General features: G+C 42.0%; 4 protein-coding genes across 4 annotated transcripts; 1 reads left to right on the forward strand and 3 right to left on the reverse strand.

The window, feature by feature from the left end:
• The first annotated feature begins 189 nt into the window (after positions 1-189).
• On the forward strand, positions 190-888 carry LOC108067076 (natterin-3). Its single transcript, XM_017155907.3, has 2 exons — positions 190-327; positions 392-888. The coding sequence occupies exons 1-2, from the start codon at positions 321-323 to the stop codon at positions 829-831; spliced, it is 447 nt and encodes a 148-aa protein (XP_017011396.2). The 5' UTR covers positions 190-320; the 3' UTR covers positions 832-888.
• A 417-nt stretch (positions 889-1,305) lies between these two features.
• LOC108067074 (protein HGH1 homolog) lies at positions 1,306-3,416 on the reverse strand. Its single transcript, XM_017155904.3, has 5 exons — positions 3,256-3,416; positions 2,954-3,141; positions 2,391-2,894; positions 2,118-2,335; positions 1,306-2,056 (listed from the first exon to the last, which is right to left on the reverse strand). The coding sequence occupies exons 1-5, from the start codon at positions 3,338-3,340 to the stop codon at positions 1,942-1,944; spliced, it is 1,110 nt and encodes a 369-aa protein (XP_017011393.2). The 5' UTR covers positions 3,341-3,416; the 3' UTR covers positions 1,306-1,941.
• A 655-nt stretch (positions 3,417-4,071) lies between these two features.
• On the reverse strand, positions 4,072-5,072 carry LOC108067060 (seminase). Its single transcript, XM_017155881.3, has one exon. The coding sequence runs from the start codon at positions 5,027-5,029 to the stop codon at positions 4,133-4,135; it is 897 nt and encodes a 298-aa protein (XP_017011370.2). The 5' UTR covers positions 5,030-5,072; the 3' UTR covers positions 4,072-4,132.
• Positions 5,073-5,288: 216 nt separating this feature from the next.
• Positions 5,289-6,640, reverse strand: LOC108067059 (seminase). Its single transcript, XM_017155880.3, has one exon. The coding sequence runs from the start codon at positions 6,620-6,622 to the stop codon at positions 5,432-5,434; it is 1,191 nt and encodes a 396-aa protein (XP_017011369.2). The 5' UTR covers positions 6,623-6,640; the 3' UTR covers positions 5,289-5,431.
• Positions 6,641-23,816: the final 17,176 nt, after the last annotated feature.

The following is a 23,816-nucleotide window of genomic DNA, read 5'->3' on the forward strand; positions in this document are numbered from 1 at the left end:
CATTATCAACCAACAAATAGATTAATCGCCTTACTTGGAATTGGTTAAACTATTTTCTTATTATTCATTTCAAACATCCAGCCATTCCGGCCCTGCTAAGTCTTAAATCAAGTCATAAACATGGGTCATAAATGACACAATTCGTTGCTATATGGACTTCTGAATGTAGACACCCAACTACTAAAATTACCGCCGGTCTGGTGCGGTTGATTCACCGGCAGATTGGTTATCTCACCCAGATAACCCGATAAGGTATCGCCGAGAAAAGAAATACCGTCTTCGATTGGAACTGTTCAGTACATTCTAGCAGCTCAATCGAAATGGACGGTAAGAAAGGCATCTCACTCTTCAATTCTTCAGTTACTCCAGTAACAATTCCCCTGGCTTTCAGGCAACACTTGGCTTCACTACAGCCACGGAGCAATTCCCCAGGCAGCCGTGGTCGCTGGCCACGATTCCGATGGCGACACCATCTTCATCGGGCGCGCCTTCTACTGCAACGACATGCTGCCGGCCAAGATCATCCCGAACAAGGGCAAGGCCTACGTGGCCTACGCCAACCAGGAGGTGGAGCTGGAGAACTACGAGGTGCTGAGTGGCCACAACTACGAGTGGCTGTCGGCGGAGAACGGCGAGGTGCCTCCCGGAGCCGTGAAGGTGGGCCAGAATGTCGATGGGGAGACTTTGTACGCCGGAAGGGGCTATCATGCCGGCAGTCTGACGGTGGGCAAGGTGCATCCCTCGCACGGCTGCCTGTACATCCCCTACGATTCCGAGGAGGTCAAGATCTTCGCCTACGAGGTGCTGTCCCGTCGCATGGAGGCGAGATAGGTGCTCTATTTTCACTTACTCTTTGTTAATCACAAATAAATTCGACACTTTTTGTAATCGGATTTTTGGCTGGCCATAAAGCTTCCTTATCTCGGTGGTTATTTTTAATCATTACTAAAGTTGATGGCTGGAAAAATAAGTTCAATTTATTATTTAAAACTAAAGGCTTTCCATTTGTACTCGCAGTTTTCGTATATCGCCCCTTTATGCAGGAAAGAGTTCTAAGTTAACAAAACCGAATATTATCCAAGTTAAGCCACTCACTAACAACTAAGTTGAAAACCCTCTAAATTACGCGTAGCCTAAATACTTAGTTGTAAAGTCGAAACTAAATTTTCACATATGCAGAACCAATAGGACCAAACTAAATGAAACAAATACTAAATGCTAGGGTCGAAGTAAGGGCAAACGATTTTCAGTTGAAATTGTTTGGAACTTCGTATTGTTGGTACCTAAGTTTTTCGGACTAAGCGAGCTTGCAATGGTTTCCGCAAATGAAAAATCAACAACTATGTATAAACAAGTGGATGGGTTTCGATAGAACGAAACGGATAACAGATAATTCGCGTTTTTCTCTCTGCCGAAATCGCTTGCTTGCCACGCAACTAAACGCAAACTAATCAAAAGTAACACACAATACGCACCTTATTGGCTTTGGGGGCCCTCGAAGCCCTCAACTCTTCTACACACAATGAACGACCAAGCAAAGTTTGTAAAAATACACAAGAGTACATTAAACGTTTCATGGCAAGGCAGTTGCCAAACATTTTTGAATGCAAATGTATCTAGCACTTAAGGAGAACTTTATACATATACAATTGAGGCGGCGGCGGGAAGGATTAACGATAATTAGATAAACTAGATAACGACGCTACTTGAACTAATCAAATTGAAAATTAAAGATCTAAATTGAAATTGAAATTGTTTCCCTTGCATTTGAATGCGTACAACTTTTTCTAGAGCAACATTTTTGGGCAACTGAAGCATTACCAACTAAACTATCAGCATTTCTGAATAAAAAACTGCATACATATATTGAATGTTCGATATCGTCTATGAGTTTCACTAACACTACACACATATTTACAAACGGCGGCGGATTTGGTTGATTTAATCCAGCAAACTCTTCACATAGGCGGCATCTTCCTGGACGAACTTCTCGGCCTGCTCGGAGGGCACTTCCACCTCGGTTTTGTAGTTGTCCAAGCCAATCTCCTCCTCTTTTCTGGAATGGTTAGCAAATTGGTTAAGAAATGACTCATTTATGGCTGTTTTATATCACCAACTTGATCAGGATGTCCACTACGTTCTCGCAGGCCAGCAGACAGTCGCTGTCCTTGGCCACCTTGGCCTCCCACTTGTGGTATTCCCTGAGGATCTCATAAACGCCCCTCGAGCGCAGGATCTCGCGGCTGCGACGCGTGGAGCAGAGCTGCAGCAGGCACTCCAGCAGCATCTTCCGCAGATCCGGATCCTCTTCGCGCGTTTTGCTCTCAGGAAGGTACTGCAAAGGAAAGCCATTGAAATACATTCAAATATTTAGTAAGGTAAGATCTAACCTGCAGTTCGATGGGCAGCAGCTCGTTGTCCTCGTCGCTGAACTCCTCGGGACCGCAGAGCGGCTGCAGGATGGCCACCAGGATGCTGCTCTGCTCGTTGAGGATCACCTCGTGGTAGACCGTGTCGAAGCAGACGTTCTTGAGGATGCCAATGGTGCCGCCACGCCGCACCACACTGCCCTCGAAGGAGGCGAAGGGCAGCAGCTTCTCCAGCAACTGGTACTTCCGGTGGCAGCATAGCTCCCTGCCGCGCGGCACCTGGGTAAGATTGCAGAAGATGGGCGCCAGGTAGTGGAGCTTCCCCTTCTTCTTGTTGTAGTCCAGCTGGGCAAAGGCCTTCGCCAGCCGGGGCAGGGTCTTCTCGTCCTTCTCCAGGGTGTCCAGAATCTCGTGGACCAGCGACTCCACCCGCGTCAGGTTGCTCAAAACCATGCTCCAGGGATCGGCCAGATCGGATTGCTCGTCGCTTATGTGCTTGGCAGCCACCTCCACGATGGCAAAGGTCTGGGGGTGGCCAAGTAAATAGATTAATTGAGGGTTTCACCTGTTTTATAACCACCTACGGGCTGCAATTGCTTGGCCAGCTGGAAAACCTTAACGGCAGCCTCCTCCTCGGCCGTTAAATTAATCAAACTGAGGACTGCATCCTTGGCCACTGTTTGGTTTTCATCGTAGGTCAGTCCGAAAATGGCCATTAGCATTTCGTCCAGCGATAGAATAGCCGATTTGCCCTCCGAACTCCCGGTTAAGCCTAGAAAAACCGAAAAATTTAAATAAATAAATAAAACAGCGGTGGCGTGACGTCACAGTTGCCCAAAACAAACGCACGTGCAGCCGTGGAGTTTGAATTTTCCCCGAAACTCACCTAAAACATGGGTTAAGGCCACTGCCTTCAGGTCCAGGCGTTGATTGGGCTGCATGAATTGCACCAGCTCCCTTACAGTGTCCATTTTAGTTGTCTTTATTTATTTAAATTGAATTTCGCGAGGAAATTAGTTTTTTGTTTTTGGGCCTTGGGCTTGTGTGAGATTAGAGATGTGTAAAATATATCCAAATATAAAAATATCGATATTTTTGAAAAAAATAAAGAATATTAATATATACGGGATTCCCTTCAGATAAATTCTATGCATTTCTTAAAGTTAAAGTTTAAAGTTTAATTTTAAATAATAATTAATTGCAACATACTTCAAAGTTTTATTAAACATGCCGATGTTTGGTATCGCGCTATCGAATAAGATTGGGGGTTTCTCCTCTCTTGCTTGGCGCCAATTTTTAAAAAATAAAATAATTGTGATAAAATATAAGTATATAAAAAAAGTTTATTTTTAATTAAATATTTCCTTTTCAATAAAGCTAAGAAATGTCAAAGATATTCAGATTTTTGAATTACGTCAATACCCTAAATGATGATGCTTCTAAAAATGAGACAAGACTCAAACCGTTATTTATTTTGCCACGAACCAAAAATGTACGTAGCATTTTGCTTTTGACACTGAGCCTTTGAATAACCCAGCAGACAATTTATCTCTTTATCTCTTAAAAATGAAACAAATAATTACAAAGTGTCTTTTTATCTCTTAAAAAAATAATTACAAAATTTTATGTTTAATACATTTGGATTACAATTTTTTAAATTAATTTTTCAAAAATGTACAAAATATTAAAATTTGTTTAGCATTAAAAAAAAATTTTTTTTTTTTATTTTGAAATGACAGAAATTTTATTTAAGAAACAGAAGTTTATCGGCTCAACCAGAAGCCGGAGTGCCACTCGGGGATGTCGTCCGCCTCGGATTTTCCGTGCTGACTGCCACCAGTGACCCTGCCCTTGCCACTGATCGCCCTGAGGATGAACTGGCGCACCTGATCGATGTCGGTGAAGATGCCCGGCATTCCGGGCCTCTTGCACGCAGGACCCCAGGCGACGATGCCGCAGAGCTGATCGCCCGAGGTCACCGGACAGCCTGGTCTGAACATGCAGCCCGGTTTCTGCTTGAATTCCTTGGCACACGCGATTGTTTCGCCCAGGACGACGCCGCCGTACTGCAACTCGCAGTCCATGCGATTCAGCACGGTTACCCCCTCGGTTCCCACACTCTCGGTGGGTCCTGCGCCACAGGAGACCACCGACAGAAGGTCGTACGAACTCAGCGGCTTGCTGCAGAGCGTCACAAAGTCTTTCAGATTGCCACGCAGGCGGTGGCTCAGTTTTAGCACGGCAACATCCATGTAGGTATCCGGCCAATGCCAATCTTTTGGTGTGAAAATAGTGCGGATGAGGGCGAAGGAGGCATCACCCGAATCTCCCGGAGCCTCCTGCTGCTCATCCGGCGTTAGGAACTCCACGCTGAGGGACTGAACCTTCGACCGATAGCTGTGCATGCAGTTCGCCGAGGTGATTGCGTACAGAGCACTGTAGTAGGAGGCTCCGCAGGCAAACTTATTCCCATCCATGATCCTCAGCAGCCAGGAGCCCACATGTCCACCCTCGGTCAAGCGTAATCCATTGTTGATCACCGTTTTCACTGGCGGCCTGGCATGCAGATACCTGGCAGAGGAATTCCACCACTTGGCAGCTGCTATTTCCACATTTCCCAGGATCAGGGGTATCAGGAGGACTTCGTGGAGGAAATTCATCACCGCAAGTGGCCTTACTCGATGCTTTAGACTTACTGCGCTGGCTAGAAATGCAGAAAAATTATCCAAAGCAGCGCAAATTTAATTTCACACTCAATCGAAGAGGTAATTGCCATTACAGATCGATTTGATATTGTTATAATCATATTGTTATAGGAATTAAGGTCATTTAGCTATTTAGAATACAAATATTACAACATTTGTATAAAAAACTGCCCATTTGATTAGTTAAACCAAAATAAATGAGAACGAAAAAAAGAAAAGATTAAATGTTTTTAATTCTTAAAGATATTATTGAGGAATTGAGAAGAAACATTCTTGAAATCGAGATAAAAAGCGGCTTTAAAATAGAGATAAAAGTAGTCTCGGTTTTGTAATTTTTGTATTTTTAAAATTATTTATTCAGCACACCATTGCTTCCAACGGGTCGATTGTGGTTGTCCTTGGCAAGAGTTTTGAATCCGTTCTTTTTACTTTTACTAATTTCTTCTTGAGCCTGCGACGTACAATTTTCTTGACTTTTGCAGGTGTAATTTCTTTGACATTTGGAGGTAAACTTTCGCTGTCTTTCGGAGATGTATTTTCCATGACATTTGGAGTTACTCTTTCGTTGACTTTCGGAGATGTATTTTCTGTGACATCTGGAGGTTCCTTTTCGTTGACTTTTGGAGATTCTTTTTCGTCAGCTTTTGGAGGTGTATTTTCCGTGACTTTTAGAGGTTCCTCTTCGTCGTCTTTTAAAGGTTCTTTTTTCTCGAGCTGGGCGGTCCTGAAGATGTAGCCGGCATTTATGCCCTCCTCGGTTTCCGTAATGAACCTCTTCACCCTCCTGATATTGGTGAACATGCCCGGCTTGGAGGTGTCCTGGCAGTGGGAACCAAAGGACACAACTCCGCAAAGTTCCCTGTTGTAGATCATCGGACTGCCGCCGTCGTAAAGGCATTGCCTGGGATTCTTGGGTTGCCTTACACAGACCGAAGTACTCGATAGCCTCAGGTCCTTTTTGAATCTTTTGCGGCATTCCTTTGTCGATATAATCATGACTGAGGAGTTGCGGGGATCCGAAGAGGGTGGCTGCACGATTACACTGTCGTAACCCCAGCCAAAGACCACCATCCGCATGCCCGGTCGAATTTTCCTATTGCACAGCCTTATAAACTCCGTGAGTCGACCCTTGATCGGATCCCTCAGCCTCACCAGGGCCACGTCCATGTAGAGTTTCCGGTAGACAAATCTCTCGGGAAACTGAATGGTATCGATCTCAGCAATGTTCTCCTTGTCGCACTTGGAAAACGCGGTGCCCTCCACCGTGAGTCCTTCCATACTATTCCGATACGGATATATGCAGTTGCCTGAGGTGATCACAATTAGCGGAGAGTAGTAGGCTCCCCCGCACACAAAGTTCCCATCACTGTTCAGGATACGCAGCAGCCAGCCTCCAAAATTGGGACCCGTGTTCGAGGACACTCCGCCCCAGAGGCGTCGAGACCGGGGGATCTTTCGGAAAATGTCCCTCGGGTAGACTTTTCCCAGTGAGATTCCCGAGATGTTCAGCAGAAGGCCCAGCAGAAGCCAGCACTTCGATAATCCCATTTTAATGCAGTGAAAGTAGAAAGCTACTTGTACGCAATTTAGGCTGCTCTATAAAGCGGGCGTAGAAAATGTCCAATCCAAATCAGTGTGGAAAATTGTTTATTTTATCTAAATCTAAGCCGAACTTCATATACTTTTCCAAAACTGATCTGATCTTGATAATTCAATTCCTAAAATCTCAACAATGTTCTTTCAATATCCATTAATTGTTATTAAGATTAAAAAACAAACTAAAAAGTAAAAAAACTGAAAACTCTGAACTAAAAGGTATTTTGGCAGTCTTGTAATTAAAGAGGGTATTTTAGAGGCTTCCAGACAGATATGACGAGATCGTCTCGGTAGTGATAATTGAAAAGTATAAAGACTGTACACGGACTTTAATAAGATCGACTTGAATGTACTAAGACCGCTCATAAGACCATATGGTGTCTTAGCTTAAAGTTAAAAGTTTTATACTTTGGACATTAGAGTTCTAATTGAAAAAACAAAAAATATACAGTGAAACAAAAGATTGTCATTGTTGGGAAATAACGTATTTACTAAATTTATTTTAAAGGAAGTTATTGTAACTAGTTTGTAACTAGTTTGTAACAATTTTGAATACCTCAATTAAATAATGTAAATGCGATTAGGCACATCGAAACCAGATGGTCATGCGAATTACGCCCGCTTTGTCCAGTTAAACCTGGAATACCAAAGCTCCCAGTTCGAAATGAAACCCCAATGAAGAAGATCTGTCTGTTTGTTCTGTTCCTTTCGGACTTGTGGCCCCTTCCCACGCGGAGCTTCGTATACGAAAACGCCATAAACAGCATGACCCAGCCCAACAAGCGATGGTGGAGAGGTCCAATGCCCAACAAGAGCCACGACCTTGGCGGCTGGTTGTTTCGGATTCATCACGGGTCGCCGATAGGACCCATTTGCGGAGCGTCCTACTACTCGCCCTATCTCCTGATCACCTCGGCGACCTGCATCCAACCGTATCGCTACGATCTCCATGGAACCAGTGTGGAGCCCGCCTTCGACAATGAAAATTACTTTGGCACCATCGACCACGTGTACATCCCCAAGCACTTTTCATACTTTAAGAGTTACGAGGATATAGCGATTATCCGACTGGAGCAGCCCTTTTCGTCGTTCAAGGCCGAGTTCATAAAGCTCTGCAACAGAACCATCAGAGAAGATATGAAGATGACGGCCTACGCCTGGGGCATTGACTCACATTACGTGGGATTGGAGAGTTCGGACACGAAAGCTGCCATCGTTCCCGTCGAGAACAGGATTAAGTGCATGGCCAAGTTTCGAGGCTCGGACTTTGAAGTATCGAGCACTGCCTTCTGCGTGACGCATCCGCGGAATCCGAGGGAGTGCCGCTACGATGGAGGATGTCCTCTAACCTACGGCAGGGAACTCTGCGGAGTGGTCTCCCACGGACCAATGTGCGGCTACCCCAATCAGCCAGGAATCTACACGGACATCAACAAGGTGGCCTGGTTCATCAAGGGTATCGAACATAAAGTCCAACATAAGCACATAAGGGCACCCGATAGGTCAAATCGTAGAAGATTTTACAATAAATATAAAAATCGTCGGAGGCACAGAAGAAAAAAGCATACACATAAAACAAAAACTTGGTAAAATTAACCAAGTTAATTGTCAAACAGTTCCCATCTTCAAAAATTGTCAATTCTACCAATTAAATAGGTGTATGTCTTTGATAATTGTGTGTATTTGTTGTTGTGAAAGTAACTATTTGATTGGTAGAATTGACTCTTTGAATACCAAAATTCCTTTCATTTTTCAACCGAGTGGAGGGTGATATATCACCCATTTCACCCGTGGATCTGCGCTAAAATAAATTTAATTTTATTAATAAAGAAAAACCAATTATACCTGAGTCTTCTCCTTTGTTGCTATACAAAAATGAATAACAAGTACATTCATTTTAGGGCACTTCTTGGAATTATTTCCGAATTTCGGTTTTTAATTTTAGTTTTCTATATCCAACTGTTTTTGCTGCTGCTTCAACTTCCCGTTAAGAATGAGTCGCCTTTTATAGTTAGAGATTACGGATTAGGGCAGAACTAAGCTGTTGGACACGGGAATTCTCCTCGCTTTGCGATCTGAATCTGAAATCATCTAAGCTCTTAGTTCGAAATGAAAGAGCAATGTGGCGGGTGTTTCTTTGGGCGTTACTTGTAGTCCCGTCGTGGAGCAAGATTTACAAGTACCAGATCAATAGTAAGACCCAGAAGTGGCGGCGTTGGTGGGAAGGTCCGGGATCGAGCACGGGCCGAAACTTCGGCGGCTGGCTGTTCTACATATCGCACGCCGATCCGGGACTAGGACCCATCTGCGGAGCATCCTACTACGCTCCTCTTTTGATGATTGCCTCGGCGAACTGCATCCATCCGTATCGCTACGATCTGGAAGGCACCAGCGTTGAGCCCACATTCACCAACGACGAGATCTACGTGATGATCGATAACGTGTATACCCCGCCCCGATTCGTAACCTCCAAGCCGTATATGGACATTGCCGTGATCTATCTGAGGGACTACGTGAAGGGCAAGACGACCGAGTTCATAAAGCTCTGCAACACGACCATTGTGCCCGGGATGTATATGACGTCCTACGGCTGGGGGTTCGACGCCATAGAGAACGGGCCGCAGAACACGGACGTGAAGAATGGTTCCGTGCGCGTCGAGGACCCGAAGTCGTGTCTCAAGAAGTACTCGGACACCCCCATCCGGTTCTCGAGCACCTCCTTCTGTGTGACCCATCCGCGGGATCCGAAGAAGTGCCGCTATGACGCCGGATCCCCGCTAACCTTCGGCAGGGAACTCTGCGGAGTGGTCTCTATTGGACCTCGATGCAGGTACACCGACCAGCCGGGGCTCTACACGAACATCAACAAGGTAACCGATTTCATCGTGGAGACTGAAAAGAAAATTAAAGCCAACATAGTTAGAAAGGAAACGGATACAAAGCGAACATGGAGGAGGCAAATACGCAGAACCAAGCAGAAGCACAATCTCAAAAAAAGTTACAGGAGGAGGGCAAAGAAGAAGGTTTAGTTATTTTTGTATGGCGAATTCTAATTTCATATTAAAATTTAAATGGTAATTTAAAAACTGCATGTATATAATTACCTCCATTTCTATTCCAGAGGTGTGCAGGTTGGGGGGATCAGAAATTTGGGACAATCCACTTTCTACAATATTTTTCACTAGGAATTTGTTTAATTAATTGTAATGATTTTAGCAAAGGATCAAAAAGCCATTGGAAAATGTTATTAATTAAACACTAAAAAACTATTTCCTTCATTTAAAAATTAGCCAATAATACAGGAATCTACACGAAGATCGGTCCCCGAGAAGACATTGAAGGATCAGAGTGACGCTGGTACCGATCTTCAGAAAAGCCTTTATGAAAGTGAGTGAAAAACTCGATTGAAAAATTAATAAATAAAAAAATAATTTATAAATAATATTATAGAATTTTTTTTATTTAAATAAAAAATTTTTATCCAATACAATAGGGTGGTGTGTATAAACAACTAATACGTAGATTTCCAATTTTATGGAATATTCTTAAATGATTTTTAAGAAATACAGGTGTATAAATACAACACTGTGATGCTTTTTAAGGGCTGATAAATTTCAAAGTTCATTCCAATTATATTTGACACTCATCAAGTCCCGTACACTTGATCGATCTGATATTTTAAGAAAACAGAGGGAAAACCGGAATGTCCAAAAACTGTATTACCCGAATTATTTTTAGGTTCAAGCCCCCTCAGACGATCGAGTGCGTAAGTGCTCGAAGTAAGTCAGAGGTGCCGTGTGATGTCATTCGAAGGGGCAGTCATTGTCTCCTCCCGAATCGAGTTTTCGCACAATAAATTGCGGGCTTTATTGATTTTTAAATGCTGATCGAAGATGATTAACGAGCATAATTTAAACGAAACTGGTTCGGTTAGCCTCAGCTCCTTCTCCTCTGGAAACTTTCCGCGAGCAACTGTCCCTTATTTGGAATCGTTTTGGTAATGTGCACATTGATATTGCTAATTAATTTTCGGGAATATGTAAGGTCATCAGAGCAAAATAATATTTTAGTTGATTGTCATGAATTTATATTTAAGACTGCAAGTATCATATTTGAAGAACCTGTGTTGACAATATAAGACATATTTGATACATTTTGATATAATGATTTTATTTATATTATTTATATATATTATTATATTATTTATATTTTGATTATTATTTTCACGTTTCTGACAAATAACATTTATTTGTCAATGAAATATTCATTATATGGTAGGTATATTTTTAAAATGCACAAAACAGGTCTCTAAAGCGTTAATATAGCTGAAAAACAAAGCGTTATAAAACGGATCAAAAACAATGTCAGCGGCTAATGATTTCTTTATAACCCTATCGGCACATGTCCAAAATCTTGGCAAGATCTGTTTAAATTCAAAATTGAGACTAATCGGTCAGAGAGGGTCAGTCAACGGCGTGCTCCTCTTATGCAACACCTTTTGACGTGAGCAATTCGAAGTTCAAACTGCCAGCGTTAATCATCAGATTTCGAGGGGCTACCCGAAAATCAACTAAAGTGCACTTGGAGAATACGGTTCTTGAGTTAAAAAACATACTGTTTAATCTAATATTAGAAGTTCTTAAAGTCCAAAGTTGTCCTGTTTTTGTCCAGAATATTGCAAATAAAAAAAAAAATTTTTTTTTTTAATTTTTGATTAAAACCTTGACTTGATATATTATTTCTCACTGTTTAAACAAAAAACCAGCTGAACCGGCAGTGACATCACGGGCGGGTTTTCGGGATTTTCGGCCCACTTGCGCACTCGTCGTAAGACCTAGCGGTACTTTCGCTGAAAGCCAAAAATAAACCCAAGACAGCCCGAAAACAACCCACTGTGGGAGGCTGGGCGGTATTTCGGTATTTCGGGAACTGCGTAATTTGGGTTTCAAGTACAAAAACCGGACACTGAACCCGCGCTTGACGACATCGATCGGTGGACTTCCTGATCGTAGGGCTCCGATCTTCCTCTTCCGGCTAATGGTGAATGGGCATGTGAATGTGAATGCCCGGTGGATCACGTAGGCCCTGGACAAATGGTCTCCCCCGGGAGTTAGAAAAAAAAACAGACTCTACCAAATTGGCAACCCGACCACGAAATTGTCGCTAAAAAGTGCGCACCGACTGGAGCGATTGTAATGCCCATTATATGGATATGGTAAGGCGGTTCGCACGCCCAGTTCCAGCGACTTAGTCACATCGTCGCCCGGTACCCGTAGCCTCATAAACATAATGTCTTATCGAGGTATCTGGTCCGCATGCCCAATGAGGCTAAAGCGCGTGCGCGGCCCGCTTCTGACGTTATTGCCTATTTATCCACTTGCCTATTTAGCCAAGTCAAAAACATAAAGCCCTCTAAAGCCCCAGGGGATAAATATTATCTATAAATGTATTTCAAAACAAAATCAATTTTAATAAAATAATTTAATTACTTTTTAAATGGGAATGTAATTAATGAATGAAAGTAAGGTTTTCTATTATTATCAGAAATTGTTAAAAATAAGAAAATTTATTTTTGGACAACGTTTTTTTTTCAACTATTTGTTCAAAAGTCAGAAATCAAATAATGGTCTTAATAATCAATGTTGGTTAATTAGAAACACGAGGGCACTCAACATCACTTCACAAATGCTCTTTCTATGCATTATTCCAAGAATTGATTTGCTATAAATACTCACTACTGCCTTCTAGGAAAACACATTTTAGTTGCTTCATTACTATTAATTGCCACTTATTGGCCATACCAAAATTAATATGGTTTCCAGCAAATCAGTAAGCTTAAAACCTATTTTATTATGCCTCTGTTTTTGTAGTGTTAAAATGTCTGCCAAAAATCGTTTTGCTGTCTGCATACAAATCACTTGGGATTTTATTCAAAACATAAGCTCTAGCTGTTTGATTTGATTTCAATTGGCAACAACTTCCTTCTTAAAGCGGGATTTTCGCTTCTTTTGTGATGGCAAACGACAGTAGTTTCTCGGTGAAACCGAAACTGCCGCATTTTAAATGATTTCCATAGAAATGGCATTTTACATTTTGCCAGTGGCATGAACAACAATAAGAGGGACTTTTGCCCCCGACAGAGTAAGCAATAATTCTTGCTTATCTCAGGGGGAGTTTGCCAGAATGGGGGGTTTGCTGGGATGTCCCATCTGATACCCTTGTACTGCAATTTTATTTCACAAAATGCAGCACGCACATGGAAAAAAGGGAGAAATGGGGAAAAAATAAATAGAGGAACTCTGTCTGGGGAAACCCGAGATGGTTAGTGATCTTCCAGAGGGACATCTGTTGCTCTCGGGAGATACAGCAGATACGATGTGTAATTGACGCCTCAGGAAGCCAAAAAAAAAGGGATCTCTGGATTCCCAGGGCAGACAGATCGGAAGCAGAGATGACGTTGATGTCTGGATCCGGAATTGGCGACGGGACTCTGGGTTCATTGATCAGTGTAATGATCTTCCTTCCATCTTGAGTTTCACTGTACAGGCTCTCTGCCCCTTTGAGATGTTTTCTTCCGTTCTTTTAAATTTCTGGCTGACTCCCAAACTATCTACTTTAAAGTTCCGCTATGAAATGCAGGTTAGTAACTGGGTAACTCGATACTTTCTTCTCCCGCACAGAGGTGCTTGACCCAGCTTCGTTTGGGATAAAAAGTTGGGATACTTTTATGCGAGGGGGAAGCACCGCTTGAAATCGAGACTTTTATGCCATCCCGATGCTGTTGCGAGTGCGAATGTGACCAACTGACCTTTTTAGGGTCTCTAAAACCCCGATGCTAATGACCGCCATGAACTCTGACATGCGATAGCAAGCGATTGTGCCACAAACCGAGTTGCACTTCCAGGGCCCCGCAAACCCAATTAAGAGCAGCGTTACCTAACCCACCGACTGAATCCCTGGCTCCCACTTTTCTACCCAAATACTCTACTCCCAATCGAAACCAGCGATATATATATGCAACATCCAACCCGTTGCAAGTCAACTCGAACGTGTCGTCAAGGGATAGCTAGGGGATGGGGGTTGTGTTTTGCTTTGTTGTTGCGGCAGTCTGCTCCACGTGTAAATGAAATACGAGAAAGGGTTAGGCATTGAATGACACCAAAAGTCCTGAAGGTACCCCTTTGTTTCTGCCAAGAAATCAATGGATTTTCCAGCAAGCTCCAAAAGTTTTCCTCGCCAAAAATCTTCGCAGCAAGTTTGCACTTTCATTAGCATGTTCCGGCCGGGAAAAGTTTTCTTTTGAGCAGAGATACAAACAACAAGTGTCGAAAACTTACATCACACGGAACGGAAAGTGCCGAAAAGCCAGTCATTTATGTTGTGTTTACCACCCAAGTTTCAGTGGCCCAGCGGAAGGAGCATCCAACTCGAACGTGTGTGCAGGAAGTTGGCCAGGCCAAGAAGGCGAAAAAAGTGGCCAAAACGAGACGAGGCAGTTTCGCAACGAACTCTGAACGCAGCAGAACGGTCGAAGTCGAACGGTCCTGAAAAACAGTCTGAAACTCTGAAACTGGGCTACCGATTCCCGATTCTCGAGTTCTGAGTCCCGAGGCGTCGTCGATATGGCAACCAGGCCAACAGAAAAGGAAAGGAGAGGCAGGGATGTCCTCGTTCCGGGACTTCGTGTCGATCCGATGCGATTCGGCTGCGCTTTCGGTTCGGTTTTCGGTCTGCTATCGGTCGTTTCGGCTTTCGACGCACTGCACTTGCTGCCAGCAGAGTTTTGAAGTTTCCGCTGGCCAAGTTTCGAATCAGTTGCCGCCGACTTGTTGGCTCATTTGCATATAAATCGATCGGTGCGACAATTGGTTAACCCATAAATATATAACATAAAAAACTCAATTAAAACTAACGATCAATTAGCAAGTGTCGCGTTATCAATTAGTAATATCCTTAAAAATAAATAAATAACTAAATAACTGAGTGAGTACAAATTTCGTATTTTACTTTGTCGGCTTTTTCGATAAATGTTTTTGGTGCCGCAGGAAATTTTAATTTAGTCTAGAAAAAAATGTGCCACTTGGTCGCCCGTGAAATTGGCAAAATTCGTACTTTTGTGTCAAGTTTAATTTGTGAAGAGTTAACTATGCATACAAAGCAGCAGTAGGGATTTGTTGCTGCTCATTAATTAATATGGGCTTAGTGATTCTGTTTGAAAAAAAACTGAACAACTCTTGCATTGAATTTTAATCGCAGTCGATCGATAATGGTTTATATTTTTTATTTAATGTGATTATGGCTATTTTTGTCGATTGGATTAAGGAGTTTATTAATAAATTTTTTTTTTATTTAACCGATTTCCCACAAATTGGTATGAAAAACGCCCAGAAAACGCTAATTATTTAGCTCGACTAAGCTGTTATTAATAATTTAAATTTCATTAATAATGACATTTTCTTGGCAGTAACATTTTTTAAAGCATTTAAGTGCATTGAATGAAAACGAAATCACCTGTGTAAACTAACTACTCCAGATCGTTCTTACAAAGCCTCATTTAATGTCATCGGATTATAAAATGGCAATAAATAAACGTTTGTTTGTGCTCTGACAATTCGGTTTTCAATTTCCGCCACTCATCAATAATTCATCAAGCCAACGCATTTCCTTGGCTTAGCTAATGCGTTTTCCCCCACCGATAGTAATTATTTTACGCAAGTCAAATGCCTGCAATAAAATTTAAATGAGTTCAATTACCACGGTGGGGAAATTTGCTCACTTGATAATCCGATCTACCTTGCATTAAGCCCCGGGAAAGCAGGAAAAGCCTGGGAAAGCAGACAATCCGCTTGAGCAGATTTATTCGCCCGGATTCCATTCCATTCCGTGGCATTCATTCCGAAACTGTCGCTGATTTGATTACCAAAGAGCAGAGGGAGCAAATGAGATGAAAGTGAGACTCCGCGGGAAGGCATGAAATTTTAATTTAACTTACTGCCTTCTACGCATTCCGGTGCTTTTATGTTTGTCCAAAAGGACACAAACAAACATCGGGCGACATCAACGTGCTACGTGCCGTGGCATCCAACTAAAAGCAGGGACATTGCAATTTTATGGCGCCATTGTGGGTAATTCGACTGATTTGCCAGGATCCGTAGATCAGCAAAGCCAGACGGCTTTTTTGTTTATTGTCCTTGCTTGTTGCTTACATTCAATTAGGCGTTGGCACGAACTGAGAAAACGGGGGAGTCCCCCGTGGATAAACATACAAAGTCCTTTCGCTCATTTTTACTACGTTTGCCTTTAATTGTACATTACGTATACGCCACATTTGAGGCATTGTGTCGGCTGCTGCTGTTTTGTGTGGCTTGTATATTTTAATTAGCGCCTGAGAAAATACACCCATCTGTTTGTTTCTCGGCTGCTGTTTGCCTTCGGTCCGCCTCGTTTTTACGGTTAACATTAGTCGAAAATTGTCGCATGTATTTTTATTGGCCCATTACTCGGTCGCCGTTTAATGACAGAAAGTGAACACATTATAAACCAGAGACAGAGGGAGAAATTATCCAACCGAGAAGGTGATAAGCTGGCATCGCATGGAATAATAGTAATTAAAGCTGCATTTAATGGCCCTAAAAGTTGCGCATTCGCTTTACAGGGCGGTATGCAAATATATCCATTACATCAGCCGCAAAAACACAATGGAGACTTCGGAATCCGGCAATTAAATGATTTATCCATAAACGAGACTATCCACAAAGTGGGTGAAAGGCCATTCATCAATTAAATCAATGTGGCTCTTTGATTCGTTAATAATAACTCGAATAATATCGCATATATATTTTATCCTGGCAGTTGTGTGCGCTTTGTTTCCCGCATAATTACATTAAAACATTCTTCTGCCTGGAATAACTTGAAAGTCCAAGGGACGCAGACAAAGAAAAGGACAGAAACCGACCAGATGAACTTGTGAATAATAAGTCAGACCTACTTTATGCGTCGGAATCCGAAACCCCAGCTCAAATTTGAGGGCTTTCAGTCAGTTTTGGCTTTGTGTCAAACTGTCACTTCGCAACAATTACGACTCTGAACTTCTTTGTACCTTTTTTCTCTCGGGCCGCCTTTTAATGAGCCCAGAAAATATGAAAAAGAAATGCGCAGATGATGGGCCAAAGCCAAAGTCTCTTGGCCAAACATTGCATTGGTTGTTGGTGCTGCGATTTTCACGCTTGTATGGTTTATTTTTTTAGGCCCTTCTCCTTTCCTTTTTGGCTTTCGTGTGCCCCTTGTTTTCGGGGCCTTCACCTTCACCGGTTGCGTTTGGGCCATAAAATATTTAAGGACCTCTGAATGCACTCACACATTTATGAAAGTGTAAATATTTAATGACGAATGCCCTCTGTTTCATAGTCAGATTTCACCGACCAGGTTCTCCACGGCTGTTTTGCTCTAGGTTCTCGGTTCTAGCCGGAAATACTTTACACATTGGTACATCTAGTACCACATATGTACACGTAGAAAAACTCTTAACCCTAATTTATAGCTTAATAACCAATTGAACTTGAAGTTCACTTTATTTCTTTGACATTTTGAAGAGATTTTTAAGCGAAGATGGTCTAAATTATTAGAAAATCTTGTATGAAAAAATGTCTATAGATGAACTGAAATTGCTATAAAAATCCGTGCATTTCTCTTAGTGCATCTGGAGAACGGGGCATTGGCTGCTGTGGCTCTACCGGGTCTTTTGTGGCCCGTTAGCGGTTTAACGTTACATGCGGCGTATGCGTAATGTCTGAGTTTTACTTCCCTGCCAGCCAAACGGGCAAATGGCCAGCATGCATTATTAACTCGCCTTTGTCCGGTAATTTCCACTTTTCCTCCCTCCACGGAAACTCCATTAGTGGGTGCATGTGAACGTGACACATTTATTAACTTTATTATGAGGCGCGTAATTAAATTGGGTGATGAATGAAGGTCGCGAAAAATACATAGAGCGCCATCTAGCTTCTCAATCAACTCACGCGGCGAAAGGCAGAGTCGGGATAACAAAAGCGGAAACGGAAATGAAGGGGCGTGGAGTTAAGGAAAGGGGACAGGACAGGACAGGATAGGACAGGACAAGACAAGCGCAAGTAATGAAAGCCATTAAAAATGGCGGCGGTTTAACTGGAAAATCGATAGCCGAGTCACAGGAGCAGAAGGCGTGAATAGCGAAATGGAGAAGAATGCAGGTGAACCATATAACTATATATGTAGGTCTGTGTGCCACGACTCCACCCAGTTTTATTCAATTTTTATAGTTATCAAGCACACACACACAGCGAAGAACCGAGAATCACCTTGAGGATACTGGGGATACCAGGGAAATATCCGCATTTAGAAAACGGGGTATGGCACCTGCACATATTATTATTGATATTATACCCGTGTGTGCCAACGGGGTATATTTAACCCGCTGGGATGATATAACCAGCGCATCGTACCAAAGACAGCGGAAATTAAGACACGAAGAAGAGCCAACTGCATGAGGATTAAAGAAACCAACCCGACAATTTCCTACGATTAGCTGGCACGCCGGAGAAGCAAACTCGAATTAAAGTCCGGGGAGGCAAGATATATTTATGGCCATAACTCAGGCAGGCCGGGCTGTTGATTTCGCTCAGTCATCGGGCATGAATAATGCCGGCTAATGTGTCGCCAGGGAATGGCTAATGAAAGTGCTCGGATAGATCACGTTCCGTGCGAAACAAATGGCCAACTACCCGTTCTTTAACTTGGTAATCAATTAAGTTAGATAATCTAAATATGCGTTAGTATTATGTGGGAAAAATGGGGGAATGTAGGTGCCTTAGGAAAAAGGAGTTATAAATAATAAATAAAAATCCAAGGACCTTTTTCCTTTATTTTTAATGACTCCAAATACCATCTGTAAGAGATCGTCATAAATTGCTCAACCTGATTGTTATTTGTACTTATTACAAATGATTGGCTTACATACATCCCTTTGTTGTCCTTTCGTTATCCTTTCTATACAATCAATTCCTGCCAGGTTATCCCTTTTTTTCCGTACTGACAGCACAGTTATTTTTCAATGCTAATCCTGGCAGCACCTGCGACATGTCCACGCGCTTTCCAATTGTGTCACTTTGGCTTACACAACAACCCTATCACAGCGACCCTTCGCTTAACCCCCGACACCCCTAACACCGCCACAACCTCACAACCCCGCAACCCTTAACCCCTGAAAGCCAGCCACCTCCGCGAACATCAATCGAACGCGACAACTAAGCAAACACAGTGCGATGCGAAGCGATGGAAAGTGCAAGGCGAGAGTGCATTAAAAATTCATTAGATGTATATGTACGCTGGGCCCCCAACATCCAATAAGTACACGGAAAATAAATAAAATAGAAAAGAACAACATTTAAGAGCTTAAATATTTAAAAAAAATTCAAAAAATATAATGTTATGAAAGTAAAGTTATTTTGTTTAAGCAAGATATTTAGATAAAATAATATAGAAACTCTAATAGAGAAACAGAAAGTTAAAAATAATCTTGTAATTTTGTTTAAATAAATTAATCAATTAAATTTAGTTCATTTAATCAAAAGGAATTCTTTTATATTCTTTCATTCGTAAATATTAGTTTGATTTGCAAGGTCATTTCCTGGTACAAATATTATCTTTGCTGAACTTTAAAGGGAAATATTTTATATTTAACAACCATTTCTTTGAGTGTACTATCTCCGTGGTGGGAAAAAAGTGTCCGAGGAAACAAAAACATTTGATTTACTGAGTCTGGCGATGTCACGACGCCCCACGGAGCCTGTAGACCAGAAACAAGGCGCCTCTAATTGGCACAAATTTTCAATGCGCCCCGTGCCGACTGCGTGATCAGGCCCTGTCCACGGTCAGTGGGTGGTGGGTGTTTGCCGCTTCGAATGCAAAAAAAAGAAAAGAAACAAATTCCTACCCCACCCCACGGGCATTGGCCGCTGTGCGGTATTTTAATGCCGGGCACGTAGACGCTCGCACTAATGGAATTAAACAAATTACTTTATGGTCTGGGCAACGGCGGCACAGGAAATGTAAATTTTAGCGCGGACACGACCACTTCGGGTGCGGGATAGTATGGTATAGTATCTTACCATCCTATTGCGACCGATCTGGGGATCCGAAGCACCTGCAACTCCGGCTTAGCCGAAGATCTGGGCCTGCAGTCCCCAGAAGGGCATGCAATTTTCAAAACTAAACTAGTTTGCACCCCGGAGCACTTGGTACGTGATGTTGTCCTGTTGGTTTTTCCTCGCTCTGTTTTTTCTCGGCTTTTCCATTTCCTTTTTATGGCGCAGCTCAGTTCAGTTCAGGCGAATGTCCTGACAATCGCCAAGTTCATGCCGAGCAGCTCTGTTCTTGAACCTTGCTTATGCCAACTGTGCGGACAACTGTGGCAAATAATTGCAGGGCCAACACTCCAGCACTTCAACAGCTCCTCAAGGTTCACTGACATTTGTTGGAGTGAAGCGCTCAATTTGATTAAGTGCACGGGGACGGGGGAGGTGGACAAGATGGGCTGGGTGGCTGTGTAGCTCCCCGGTTGCCCAAGGCTGGGAATGGGACTCGACCCGACTCGACTCGCAATGAAATGCAATTATGTGCAAGCTCATGACACCCGCCAAACCCCCGCCCAATGCCAGAAGAAATTGCATTAGACCTCGCTGGCACAAATTGTTTATTACTCACGCAAGGCGAGTTGTCCTCAGTCCATCAGCGAGATTTGCATGGCCAAAGATCCGAGGCACTGCGAGAAAATAGAAAATAAAATAGAAATCTATATCAAATCAATAAAGATTTTAATTTTTCGGACTATTTTTTTCTGCAGCTTTTCCAAAAATGGTCCCAAGTCAAAGGAACGTACTACTTAGGATAGCTATAAATCCAAAACAAATTATATTCCTTCTTTTAGGACAATAACATTTTTTTTTCATTTTTACTTTGATTTGTAAAATAAATTTTCAGGTTTAAATGCCAATCGATTAGGAATTCGATTTCGAGATCAACGAGGTATGACATTTCATATTTGCAATATTATTTCTTTAGTTTCGTCCAAAATATTGAATTCTATGGGTGGGAAAGCAGCATCTGGACTAAAACAGTATTTTTTCTTTGTGTTTTTTTTGTAACTTGTTTTAACTACTTAAATACCGTTTAAAAGAGCTTGCAACCAAAATAATTATACCCTATTTTTAATATATTTACCTATTTATTTTATGTATTACTTTTCTTGAATGTGAATTGTGGGTCTTCAGTATCCCTCTTACTATCACTCCCACCGTTTAGTCCAACTGCAGGCTAGCAAATTGTGAATTAACAAATAAACTTTAATTATATCACAGGTGTAAAAATGAGGGAATTATGGCCAGCTTATTCTTATCCTTAGACCTTAGCCTTAAAGCCGAAAAGGAAGGGATTCCGAGCGCTCAGCTCGGACACGTCTGGCATTTATGCCAGCGCAAACATTCCGGCGAAGGTGAACTACTGCTGAGCAGACCTCTGCTTTTCCGCTTTAATATCCCAGCTCGGGTGATTTCAGGGCGATGATGACGAAGGGAAGAATATGCCACTGTCACACTCGACCAAAACGCTTTTGTCCCTGCACAAAGATGGCAACAGAATAGAAACTGAAACAGCAACGGCCACGGCAAACTGAAACAAGTGCGTTGAGGGCAAACTCTGAAGGTTTCCGAGGTTGGGGTTTTGAGTGCCAGAAGGTGACAGCTGCAAGGTGGGTCACTCAAAGGGAAGGGCTGCCAGGAGGGGGAGGAGGAGGTCCTGTGAGAAAGGCCAGCTTCTAACAGCATTACACAGACACTTTGTCGGTGGTAAATGCTTTTACTCTTCTTTTTGGCCACGATTTCCACGCTGCACTGCACAAAAGACAAATAAATGCAGGCATGTGGGAGCGAGTCCCTCTATTACTATGTTTATACGATAGCAATCACGATTTCTTGAAAGCGCGATATAGAAATTGCCCCTGTTTATACGACAGCCGAGAATTCATGCTTTTATTCACTCTCAGCTGATAGGGATGCCGGACCGGTAAAAATATATAATTTTTAATACCACTGATTAGAGAAATGGCCTATAAAAGGCCTTCAATTTCTAGCGATCTGGCAACGTCAATCATTTTTTACAGAGTTACCAGATTGCATATCATCAAATCACGCTTTTGGGCTGAAATCATAGTCAACTTTCGTGTGTAGCCGAATTCACGAAATGGCGTTTATACAAGCACGAATCGGCCGAAAGCGTGAAATGATAGCGTGAATTCGGCATCGTATAAACACAGTATATTTGAATCTGAATTTGTGTGAATACGTGCTTCTTCAAAGTCCCAGGGGTCACTGGTTACTGGCGGCTTTATTTGCACATATACTATGTTTATACGATGAGATTCACGATTTCTTAAAAGCGCGATCTAGAAATAACCATTGTTTATACGACAGCCGAGAATTCATGCTTTTATTCACTCTCAGCTGATAGGGATGCCGGACCGATAAAAATAGGTGATCATTTCTAGAGAAATAGCCTATGAAGGGCCTTCAATTTCTAGCGATGTGGCAACGCCGATCATTTTTTGAAGAGTTACCAGATCTGCCTATCACCAAATCACGCTTTTAGGCTGAAATCATAGTCAACTTTCGTGTGTTGCTGAATTCACGAAATGGCGTTTATACAAGCACGAATCGGCCGAAAGCGTGAAATGATAGCGTGAATTCGGCATCGTATAAACACAGTAATAAAAAATAAAACACGATGGACTGAGTGGTTACATTTTGTTTTTATTAAAATAAAAGGTTTCTCTACAATAAACTTGCATACAAGTGTTTTGCTATGTTGCAAAAGGAGTTGAAAAACTTTTTTTGTTTTTAAGGTATTTCTTGAACCATGTTTCTCAAAGAGGTTTTCAATTTAAATGACTACAATACAAAATATTTAAATAGTTAAAGGTATAAATATTATTTTTATTTTAAATATTTTAATACTTAAATAATTCTTTTAACACTTTTAAGTTGTTTTCCACAATTGCTTTAAAAATGAAAATATAATTTTTATGTCAAACGTAACTCTCTCTTATTTAATGGTTAGATAATAGCATATCCTTTCCGCCATTAGGTCCTGCTAAAAACAGCCAAGGCTGCAGCACTGTGGGCCAACAAACGAACACTTAAAAACCCCTTACCCACACATCCATAAACACCTGAACACTTCTACACACTCACACTCATGTGCTCGAGCTGTCTGAGTTAACGGTAACAAAGGTAAAACACATTTCCGTGTCTTGTTTTCCCAGGACTCACTTTTTATCTATGCATAATTACTTAAATAAAATGCTTGTCTCGCTTGTTCGAGGACGTTGCCACTTTAGGGCGAAAGTGAGGTATATTTTTATTATTTTTCATTATTTTTTCGGAGAGTGGAACGTTGGAATTTCGGAGTTGAGTTTGTGCCCTGTCAGGCGAGAGAAAACAGAAAATGATTCAACAGAAATGCAAAACTAAAATCTGGACAGGATGCGGTGTGGCTTGGCTGTTCTTTTTTTACGGCCAAAAGCCAGAGCTCCTTGTTATGGCGAACTTGGCTTGTTTGTTGCTCTTGCCTGATGCCGAATAAACAAAGTTTCCCCGCTGAAAAGTGGGCTCTTTGGAGAACCCTACTCCACTTAGCACAAAGGCAATAAAATTTTTGCATGACTGCGGGCATTATTTTTGTTTTTAACTGTTTTGTGTTTCCACAGGAAACTGTTGTGTTTTCCTCTGCCTTTTGGCTTTTTTATGCCTCTACCCAAAGATGATGAGAAGCAGGTTGGGTCAAAAAAGAATGAGGGGAACGCAAAATCATATTTAATTTATGCGCTATTTACTTTCCATTCACAACTCGATTAGAGATTGTTTGCCGGCCAAAAGGAAAAAGTTTGTCGTCCGTTTCTAAGAATCTCAATCAGCATTCATATGCATATATGAGAAACAATAAAACATTTTGAATATTTTCGTTGTGTAAAACGAGAACGCATTCGCTGTGACATTTTTCCTTTTTATGTATTATTGCAGAAGCTGACTGCCGATGGCACTTGATATGCAAATTGTTG

Source organism: Drosophila takahashii, chromosome 3R, assembly GCF_030179915.1.
Source record: "Drosophila takahashii strain IR98-3 E-12201 chromosome 3R, DtakHiC1v2, whole genome shotgun sequence".
Classification (NCBI taxonomy): Eukaryota; Metazoa; Arthropoda; class Insecta; order Diptera; family Drosophilidae; genus Drosophila; species Drosophila takahashii.